The sequence below is a fragment of the Arachis ipaensis genome, chromosome B4 (assembly GCF_059453495.1).
Source record: "Arachis ipaensis isolate K30076 ecotype BB chromosome B4, ASM5945349v1, whole genome shotgun sequence".
Classification (NCBI taxonomy): Eukaryota; Viridiplantae; Streptophyta; class Magnoliopsida; order Fabales; family Fabaceae; genus Arachis; species Arachis ipaensis.
In genome coordinates this window covers 35,077,567-35,089,039 of record NC_142439.1, presented here as the reverse complement: position 1 = coordinate 35,089,039, position 11,473 = coordinate 35,077,567, and the positions used below count along the sequence as shown (strand labels likewise).

General features: G+C 44.1%; 1 protein-coding gene across 1 annotated transcript; it reads left to right on the top strand.

Annotated features, from left to right (window-relative positions):
* Positions 1-1,230: 1,230 nt before the first annotated feature.
* On the top strand, positions 1,231-2,843 carry LOC148567159 (uncharacterized). Its single transcript, XM_088484528.1, has 3 exons — positions 1,231-1,591; positions 1,796-2,198; positions 2,294-2,843. Exons 1-3 carry the CDS (start codon positions 1,231-1,233, stop codon positions 2,841-2,843), a joined length of 1,314 nt encoding a protein of 437 aa, XP_088340654.1.
* Positions 2,844-11,473: the final 8,630 nt, after the last annotated feature.

Genomic DNA, 11,473 nt, shown 5'->3' with positions numbered 1-11,473 from the left:
AAACGACACCCCAAGCAACGGTTGGGGGCAGCTCACATGCACTAAAGCCGTGGATCTCGTCAACGGGTCCCCGAGCAAAGGAGAACCACTACCCAGGATGACGCGAGTAACTCAAACGTGCCAACCGTGAGCCTCACGGCTTGCCACGTTGGGGCATTGTTTAGCCCAACCCAATAAGGGCCAGGGGTCCATCGTACGGACTACCGACCCGATGTTTCCTCGACCCGTACACGCCCGATGGGGCCTCGACCCATACACGAAGGTGACCTGCGTGTCACTTCACTTCTTAATAAAGACCTGGATAGCTGGCAGAAGCTTCCAGATAGACTTGCCCAAGTCAAATGACCCACCTGAGTACAAGGTATAAATGGGCTGGGACTTACCCGTCCCCAGAGGTTTGTCACTTTTACCCTAATTAGCCGCCTCATCGTACATACGCTTACTTTAGCATCAGAGTGTCCTTGTAGGTAGCTCCACCTGCCGACCCATCAATGATCGGGACAACATTTCTTTGTAAAGCTCGTGCTCAAGTCAAGATACCACCTTCACTGAACCCGTTGCTCTCGACCCGACGTCTATCCGATCCACCATTCTAGTGAGCAACCGAACATTGGCACCTGTGGGGACTTGACGCGACTATGGAGCTCATCCCTCGTACGAAAGAGGTTCGAGCAGAGGGAGGAGCCCGCCTGCGGAGCAGGGTGAGTTCGAGGACCTCATGGGAACGTCTGAGATATCCATCTTGCTAGGGCGACACCTATGCCCGGTCTCCCGAGAAACGCCCGTTTGGCGGTACCGGTAGTGATAGCTCTCAGATTATGCAAGAACTCAGACACAGAGTGCCAAACTTGGAGAGGAAACTGGCAGCAAGGGACCGTCATCATCCCGAACACAGTCGGGACTCTCGTTCAATCCTGTCACGAACTCGATCTCCAACGAATAGGTCGAAAGGCCGTAGGAAGAGTCTTATGAGGGATGATGAGCACGACCAAATTGACGCTTACTCCCTCAGCTACACCCACGGTAGGTCCGAAGACCGTGGGAGTGAAGGAGAGATAGTGGAAAGAAACGGCGAGATCCAATTATAATAGGAGCTACTCCTTTCCACCCATTTATCCTCAAGGTCCGGCTGCAGAAGAACTTCGACAAGCCAATGGACATGAGGTATGATGGACCAAAGATCCACAAGAACATTTAACGTCCTTTGAGGCTAGAATGAACTTGGAGGGCATGGGTGATACCGTTAGATGCCGTACATTCCCCATAATTCTGGCAGTCCTGAGGATCCGTTGGTTCAACGCGCTTCCACAAGGGTCCATTACGGCCTTCGCGGACATCACACAAAGGTTTTTGGCGCAATTCACTACCCAAATAGCCAAGGCCAAGTACCTGATTAACTTTCTCGGAGTGACCCAACGAGTTAGCGAACCGATGAGAAAGTTCCTTGATCGATTCAATGACGAATGCTTGGAGATCAATGGCTTAACGGGCTCCGTAGCAAGCCTGTGTCTAACCAATGGTTTGGTGAATGAGGATTTTAGGAAGCACCTCACCACCAGACCCGTTATGGATGATGCAAGAGATCTAGAGTGTTGCAAGGGAATACATCAATGACAAAAAGGTCAGTCAAGTGGTAGCCACCAATAAATGGCAGTTACCCAACCTTCCATCTCATAAAACTGGTATCACCTAAAGACCTAAGGAAGTGTCAAGAGAGGGTACATCTGGGAAATCATTCAAGCCACTCCCTGGGTGTGTAAGTTCACCAACTACACCCCCTTAACTGCACCCATAGTTGAGGTCTATCAACAAATTACAGAGAAGGGCATACTGACCAAACCAAGGCAACTTAAGGATAGGACCAGAGGGAACAAAAGCCTTTACTGTGATTACCACAAAGGTTTTGGCCAGAAAAAGCAAGATTATTTTGATCTAAAGGATGCTTTGGAGCAAGCTATTCGAGAAGAAAATTTAGTAGAGTTCTCGCAGTTCATCCGAGAACTAAGGAGGAGAGAAAGAGAACAATTTGAGGAAGATCAGAGCCGAGCTATGAAGCCCAGGCAAGGGCTCCCCGAGAACATGGACACCGCTCCAACAGTGGTAATAAATGTAATGGTTGGAAGAGATGTACCACCTAAGTCAAAGTTAGCAGCAAAGAAGGATGCCAAAGTACTAACCGTGTCGTCGGGAAGCTCAAGGTTCATTCTGAGGAACTCCTCGAGTTATCCTTCGGCCCAGAAGACCATTGGTTCCACGACCTTCACGATGACCCGCCAATGGTAATCACGGCAAGGATCAGGACAGACCTGGTCAAACGAATCTTAGTGGACACGGGAGAAGACTCAAACATCATATTCCGAAATGTGTTTGACGCCTTGGAGATCAAGGAGAGTGACCTCAAAAGCCATCGTCATGGGGTCGTAGGATTGGGAGACAATTACATTAAGCCTGACGAGTCTGTCACACTCCCAATCTGCATTGGATCTGAGGAGAGCAGGAAGTCGGCGATGGTAGAGTTCGTGGTTCTGAGGGATTCCACGACGTATAATGTCATCCTGGGTAGGAGAACCATTAACGAGCTGTCGGCCATCATTTGCCCGAAGATCCTTACAATGAAATTTGTGACGGACAGTGGATCTGTAGGGTTAGTCCAGGGAGACCTAAAAATGGCAATTGCCTGTGATAACGCCAGACTATCACTTAGAAAGAAGTCAAAGAAAGCATCCGGAGTGTTTCTGGCAGACTTGGATGCGAGAGTTGACGAGAAGCCAAGGCCAAAGCCACAAAAAGACCTGGAGAAATATTGGGTAGAGGACATGGAGGATAAGTTTATGTTCGTATAAACCGAAACCTCCCCTTGAAATGAAGGAACCCCTCATGGAAGCTATTAGGGCAAACAGAGACCTTTTTGCTTGGACTGCAACCGATATGCCAGGAGTAGACCCCGACTTCATGTCACACCGTCTGGCCGTGAAAATGGAAGCCAAACCAATTGCACAACGCGGGAGGAAAATGTTGTCAGAAAGAACCGACGAGGTAGCCAGGAAGACGGCTAGCTTGTTAGGAGCCAGTTTCATCAGGGAACTAGACTACTCAACATGGCTCTCAAATGTGGTACTTCTAAGTAAAGTGAATGGAAAATGGAGGATGTGTGTTGACTACTCAGATCTTAATAAGGCATGCCTCAAATATTCATTCCCTCTTCCCAACATTGATGCCCTGGTAGGCGCAGCAGTGGGATATCGATTTTTGAGCTTCATGGATGCTTACTCAGGGTACAACCAGATCCCAATGCACCGACCTGACGAAGAAAAAATGGCATTTATAATGCCAATAGGGATATATTGCTACAAGATCATGTTATTTGGGCTAAAGAATACGGGGGACACCTATCAAAGATTAATGAACAAAGTCTTCAAATACCATATTGGTAAGTCAGTAGAGGCTTATGTGGATGACATATTGGTAAAGACGGCTGAACTGAATAATTTGGTAACCGACATAAAAGTCATCTTTGACCTACTTCGGAGACGCAATATGAGGCTAAATCCCTTGAAGTGCACGTTTGCCATGGAAGCAGGGAAGTTTTTGGGATTTATAATCACACAAAGAGGAGTAGAGGCTAATCCAGAGAAGTGTGAAGCCATTCTCCGAATGACAAGTCCTATGTGAAGGATGTTCAAAGGCTGGCAGAGAGGCTAACATCTTTGTCACGGTTCCTCAGTGCATCAGCAGCAAAGGCACTACCCTTTTTCAACCTAATGAAAATGGGAATGGCCTTTGAGTGGACTCCAGCTTATGAAGAAGCTTTCAATCACTTTAAGAGGATTTTGTCAGAACCACCAATACTCGGTAAGTCAAAGGAGGGGGAGACTCTGTATCTCTATCTTGCAGTGACAGAGGAGGCCATGGTGGCCGCTGGAGGATAAGCTCCAACAGCCTGTGTACTTCGTAAGCAAGTACTCCAAGGGGTAGAGCTAAGATACACTAGGCTAGAGAAGTTAGCTTACGCCTTGCTAATCTCTTCTCAAAGGCTAAGGCAATACTTTCAAGTGCACCCATTCACCTTGAGAACTTATCAGGCGATTTGCAGATCCTACAGAAACCTGACCTGGCGAGGCGTATGATAGCCTGGGCAATCAAATTGTCTCAGCATGAAATTCAGTACGAACTTCGGCATGCGATCAAAGCACAAGCGATGGTTGATTTCTTGATTAAAGTGACCGGAGGTGTTCCTAAGGACCCGACCACACGGTGAAAACTCCAAGTTGACGGAGCATCCAACCAAGTGTTCGGAGGAGCCGGGATCATTTTAGAAAGCTTAGAAGGAATGACTTATGAGAAATCTATCAATTTTGAATTCCCAGTTTTGAATAATCAAGTAGAGTTTGAGGCCTTGATAGGCGGCTTAACTTTAGCCAAGGAGGTCGGAGTAATAAAGCTCGAGGTCAACAACGACTCTCAGGTCGTAACCTCACAAGTAAATGGGACCTATCAAGTCAGGGACCCATTGTTGCAAAAGTATTTAGAAAAAGTAAAGCAACCGTGAAAGGATTTTGAGAAGGTAATGGTCCAACATGTTCTCAGGAAGAGAAATGCTAGGCCAGACTTTTTGTCAAAACTGGCAAGCATCAAACCGGGAGCGAAAAACCGATCTCTTATCCAGGGCTTGGTGAAGGAGCCGTCAGTGACTCTCTGTTTGACCCAAGTTCTGGACCCCCCTCTTGGATCAGCCCGATCCAACATTTTTTTGAAGAAGGAACGCTCCCTGGAAATAAAAAGGAGGCCAAAGTAATAAGAAAGGAGGCTGCTAAGTATGCAGTAATACGGGGACAGTTGTACAAGAGAGGACTTAATCAGCCCCTACTGAGGTGCCCATGCCCCGACCAGACGGACTACTCCTAAGCGAAGTCCATTTAGGATGTTGCGGCCACCACATTGGGGGGAAGGCTTTAGCTCGGAAGCTCGTTAGAGCTGGATACTATTGGCCTTCTATGATAACGGATGCTCGCGAGTTCGTTAAAAAGTGAAAGAAGTGCCAAGAAAATGTAAATTTCCACAAGGCGCCAGCAGAGGAGTTGAGTTCCATGCGGGCCTCTCGGCTTTTCTCCTAGTGGGAAGTCGACCTCTTGGGTCCGTTCCAGGTAGCCCCAAGAAAAGTCAAGTACCTCATTGTGAATATTTATTATTACACTAAGTGGGTCAAGACGGAACCATTGGCTAGTATATCATCTGCAAATTGTTGGAAGTTCCTTTGGAGGTAAGTAATCACTAGGTTTGGGATCCTAGAGATCGTTGTGTCAGACAATAGGATGTAGTTTTCCAATAAGAAATTCGGGGAGTTCTTAGCAGGACTAGAAATCCAACAGAAGTTTTCTTCCATGGAGCATCCCCAGAGTAACGAGCAAGCCAAGACGGCAAACAAAGTTAGCCTCAGTAGATTAAAGAAGTGCACAAATCAACGGAAGGCCTCTTGGACAGATGAGTTGACCTCTGTCTTGTAATCATACAGGACAACACCACAAACTTCCTTTAGGGAGACGCCCTTCCGGCTTACCTACGGCGTTGATATGGTAATTCCTATAAAGATTAGGGAGCCAAATCCGAGATTACTCCTAGGTGGAAGTAGTGAAGCAGTTGAAAAAGACTTGATAGATGAGACAAGGGAGATGGCTCACTTATCGGAGGCAGCACTAAAGCAAATGATAGCAATGCGTTATAATTACAGGGTGCAGAATAGAAGTTTTGAAAAGGGTGATCTGGCGTTGCAACGCAACGACATCGGCCTACCGACTCCTGGAGAAGGCAAGCTCGTGCCTAATTGAGAAGGACCCTATAGAGTAAGAGAAGTACTCAGAAAAGGTGCCTATAAGTTGGAACGATTAGACAGAAAAGAGGTCCCGATGACTTGGAATGCAACAAACCTTAAGAGGTTTTACTCATGAAGGACCAACGGCTTGCCGACCAGACGATTATTTTCTACCTTTATTTTTTACTTCCATTTACTTTGTTTAAATTCACCTTGTTACAAGAATATTCGTTTCATTATGAAAGAGGGGGTACTCTTTCCCCTTGCCCTCATAACAAGATGATAACATAGGGTTTTAACGAGGCCCATTATCGAAAAACAATTGCATTGTGATTATTAAATTCATTTTGGCTTTGATTTATTCCATCATTGTTAGCAATGGTTTCCCGAGACTGATCACCCCGGGTACCACAACAACACGTTAAGCAAATATCCATTACATAATGACTTGACGGCCAAATGATGAATAATAGTAATTAAAGCAAACAAAATGTGATTCTAACTACGAATCAAAAATGTTAAAACGGTAGATTAAAAAGGGCATCGTGTCAGCCCGATAACAAACCAAAGTTGTTAAAAATATGCAAAGGCCATCACGCCGGCATAACAAGTAACAAACGGGAAATTGTTCAAGTTACACAAAGGGGAATCACATCAGCCCAATAGTTAAAAAGTACAAGTTCAAAGATACAAAAAATTACAAGTGATAAGGCTCTTTACTTCCTCAGGATGTCCACCACCTTCCCATCTTAAATCATCTTGAAGGTTCATATAGCTCAGGTGTCAAAGTTACGAGCAAAAAGGGAGACCTAGGCCTTGATCGCCTCTTCGGTATCCGTGATTGCTTCCTAGGCGTCCTTAATGATTTCTTTATTCTTCTTCTTCATCCCTAGGGCCTCTTGGCGGGCGGTGTCTACCAACTTCACAGCCTCAGCTAGCTTCTCCTCCAAAACTTTTACTTTGACTTCTGATGCCTGAGCCTGGCCTAGCGCAACATTGAGCTGACGGGAAAGAAATAAATCCCGATCCACCAAACAGTTGATCTCGGTGGTGTTCTCCTTGGATATCTTCTCCTCCTCATCAAGATAGCTCTTCAGGGACTCCTTTTGGGCCTTTAGGTTGGCAATATCTCTTTGCACTGCCTTGAGTTTCCCATCCAGCACTTGACCCTGCACCAGCACGGGCACAACTTTCCTGGCAATAGGGGCTGCTCAGAGGAGACTCCAATATGTCCACCTCGCCTGAGCCGCTAGGTCCTCATCCCGGAAGAACTCCTCAATTCCAGGGAGGAGTTGGGAGTCGATGAAAAACCTTGCTTCAAACTTTTTCTCCATGATGGAGAAAACTCATCCCGAACTGGAGTCTGCTTTTCTCTTCTTTGGATTGGTGATAACAAATACCTCGGGATCAGTTTCAATTAGTAATCCCATACCCTTATTCGCGTCGTCGGTAGCAGGGTTCTCAACGAGATTCTCGGGAGGTACTTCGATAGCAGGGCAAGATTGGGCTTTACCCTCACCGACAACGTTGGCCTCAGTTTTGGCAATAGGGGTTGCCGAGTTATCATTGCTGCTATCATCTTCATCAGGGAAGAGATGGGTCATCAAGTGGGTAAGAGTCGTGTTCCTGGCAGCCATTCTGACTAAAGAAGCAAGCAAAAAACAAAATAGAAGCCAAGTTAGAAAACCAAAAAATAAACAAAGTAAGTCAGGAGCAAAACAGTAAGCAAGTCGGGAGAATGGGAATGTACGAAAGCAATCTTACCTACACACTCACGACTGGATTCCCGGTCGCCCATCAACAAATGAGGATTAAGATTCTTAGAACCAAAAATTTCCAGTAAAACATCGACAATCTGTTAGTTCTCTCGACCTAATGCATCATAGGTCATCATGATCAAGTAATTGGCGCCAGCACCAAAATTCCAGTAGGTCGGTATCCACCTTTCCCCTTTAAGAATGAGTCATAAAGGGTGACAACCCTGTGCCGGCCTTACCTTAAAGTAGGTTTCTTTGAAACCGTGAAATGAATCTTCGAAGAGCCTGAAGATCTGCTGGTTTTGGACATTTCGAAAGGAAAGATATCCATTTTTGTGCTTTCCTTCATGGGAGGGGTTTGTGAGTAAGAAGAAATAAAAGAACACATTGATGGAGCCCGGGAGCTTCAAATATTCGCACACCATCTCAAAGCAGCAAATGACTGCCAACTGTTCGAATGAGCTGTGATGGGATGATGTCACATCAGTTTAAGAAAGCCATGATGAAAGGGGAGAAGGAGAGACGAACACCCAACGTGGTGAACATGGGCTTGTACACCCACATCCAGTCCGAAACCTGGGAGACGACTAATTTAACTGGCATATATGCTCCCGGGCTCCTGGAACGAACACAATATGGACCACCCCCACACATCGCCCCGGCATTACAAAACTCTTGTAATTCCTCCTGAGTTATCTTGGAAGCCGTACTCATCATGTCGGTAGTGATCCAGGCGTAACGATCTACAGGGTTTCGTGTCACGGGTTGCTGCACCATACCTACAGTGGGGGCACCATTTAAGTTAATATGGGAAGTCAGAAGCTCAAAAAAAATGAAAACTAAACTATGTCTTACTACATCACTACCCTATGCTATTTTGCCCTAGTTCAGGCCTAAATCCAAGGAAGAAAACACCTATGGTACCCCCCTAAGAACTAGCTAACAATGGCGAGTTCAACCAAGCAACACAACAATAAACACAACAAATGCAACACATGACAATAAACAGTAGCGAAAGCATTAAAATAAACAAGAGAAGTACCAGAGATTCACATAGCAGTAAGTGAGAAGAGTGGAAGGAGGTGTTTATTCGAAGGCAAATACAGTGAAATGTGCAGCATGTAGAAGGCAAGTTAATATTTGTAAAGTGGCAAGAATGTGGATTGTGAAGAGGTGAAAGAGAGTGAAAAAGGAAAATGTGAAATGAAGGAATTATCAAAGGGAAGAAGTGCTAAATGGTAACCGTCAAAGGGAGCACAAAAAGGTAACGGTAAAATGGGATTTTTCCTTCGCTTTCAAATCAATCATAAAGAGCATTTAATGTTCTTGGCATGGATATCGAAATGACGCCACAAGCAACGGTTGGGGACAACTCACGCGCACTAATACCGTGGATCTCGTCAACGGGTCCCCGAGCAAAGGAGAACCACTACCCAAATGCGAGTAACTATAATGTGCCAACTGTGAGCCTCATGGCTTGCCACATTAGGGGCATTGTTCCGACCCAACCCAATAAAGGCCAGGGGTCCAACATATGGATTACTGATTTGACGGGTCCTCGACCTGTACACGCCTGGCGGGACCTTGACCCGTACACTAAGGTGACCCGCGCGTCAGTTCACTCCTTGATAAAGACCTGGATAACTGGCAGGAGCTTTTAGATGGACGGGTCCAAGTCAGAGGGACCACTCGAGTACAAGGTATAAATGGAGAGGGACCTACCCCTCCCAGAAGTACGTCACTTTTACCCTAATTAGCCGCCTCATCGTATGGATGCTTACTTTAGCATCCGAGTGTCCTTGCAGGTGGCCCCACCTGTCGACCCACCGACGATTGGGACACCTCTCCGTAAAACTCACGCTTAGGTTCAGATACCACGTTCACTCAACCCGTTGCTCTCGACCTGACGTCCATCCGATCCACCATTCTAGCGAGCAAGCGAACAATGATGATGACAATGATGATGATGATGATGATGATGATGATGATAATAAGGGCAAAATACCTAAATAAACCAAATACATCAAAATATTACCTGTATCACCTAAAACCAAAACTGATACGTGTATCACCCAAAGCCTATTTCTATGTAAATCGAATTAAGCCAGTTCGAATTACAATTTTCAGCAGTAATTCGCATTAGTGGAGTAGATTTACTAGGTAACGTTGAGTTGGGCATAAATCGAATTAGGCAAATTCGATTTATGCATGCATGAGGTAAATCGAATTAGGTGGAGTAGATGTATGAATGGTTGGAATTTTTCCAGGTAAAACGAAATAGCCTAATTCGATTTACCTTGTTGGCGAACTACATGAATAAATCGAATTAGGTTGAGCAGATTTACTCAAGTTTTAGCAACATATTTAAATAGAGTCTGGCTAATTCGATTTAATAGGAAGCAAGTGCATATTTAAAATAGCTCAAACTTATTTGATTTAACATTTATTAATTATTGTTACAATGAATAAATACTAAATTTGGTAAAGTTAAAATTTTTAATTAAAAAAGTTTTTTTTTTTGGTAAAGTTATAAAGTTAAATTTTTAATGATTTGTTGAGCATTTATTAAAATAAAAAATTTAAATTTTTTATTAATAACAATCTTAGCATGTATTTTTAAAAGTTAGAACACATAATAACTAAATTCAAAATTAATTGATGTTTTACTAAAATTAAATACCGAATAGAATAAGAATATTTTTACATAAAAACTAATTAATGACCTGGATATTATGGTAGTCAATAGATTCAATCAAGGTAGTCAGAATCACGTTTTAACTCGTAGAAACGCAAGATTTTATGCTTCTGCTCCATCCTTCCGTTGCGCTTCTACTCATCGTCCAGAAACAAGCTCCACCATGTGGAATCGCCGCTCAAAAATGCAGAGCCGCCAAAATTGTCACTTCTGCCGCGTTGTGCGTTCTAGGTTGAAGAAGTTATTTTTCTTGGCCTGATTGCAGCCCAATCCAATCCAATGGCCCAATCTGAATAGAAGACCATGGAAGAGGAGCCCTAGAAGAATAACGGTGTCTAATCTCTTAATCTCCCCCACTTTTACAGGTTATCTTCAATTCTCAATGGCCAAAATTTCAAAATTTCACCTCTGTCAAGTCTCAATCTCTGACTCTATCTTTCTATCCCTCTAAAATTTGAATATCGTGTGACAGGGATCCCCAAGTTTGAGTATCGCCGACTCACCGTGAGGTTTGCTGCTGGTGTTGTCAAATCGGATTGGTGGTGGTTGGAATGCGTGAGTGTCACTTTGCGATTGCAACTTGCGAGACTCTCTGGCTCTGCCCCTCTGTCTCTGGTTCTCTGACTCCACCTCTCTAGCTGTGGGATCTGGATCACTACTCTTCTCCTCCCGTTTGCTGCTAGTTCATAAGGTAAGTTAAGACCTCTTTAATCTTTATCCTCTTCAGTCTTATTTTAATTAGAAAAAAAGGTAAATGAGATAGAGACATAGGGATAGAGATGATTAAAGAGTATGGTAGTGTCAAACATTTGTTCAAAAATTTTAACCAATTCATGGTAGCCATCATGCACTAAAAGGTTGAGTTTTCTGCCAATTGGAATGCCTTCTATTTACACTTTCACAAAGAACGTGTTATACTCGCTGCAATCATTTGTCAATTCAGCACCTTGTGAACTACTTGCAAGTGATAATGATGTTGATGATGATTGGATTGCCACTGCTCCTTTGTCACTCACTGTTAACAATTATTATTATTATTATTTTTATTTTGGTAAAAATTGCTATTATTTTGATTTATTATTTTAGATGTTGATTGTTATGAATCTTTGTTTTCTCTTCTCCTTCTATGTTTATACATGCTTAATTTTTGAGCATCGTGTCTTAATTTATGATGCCCAATGATGTTTAACACGAAATGTATTGAGATAGTAG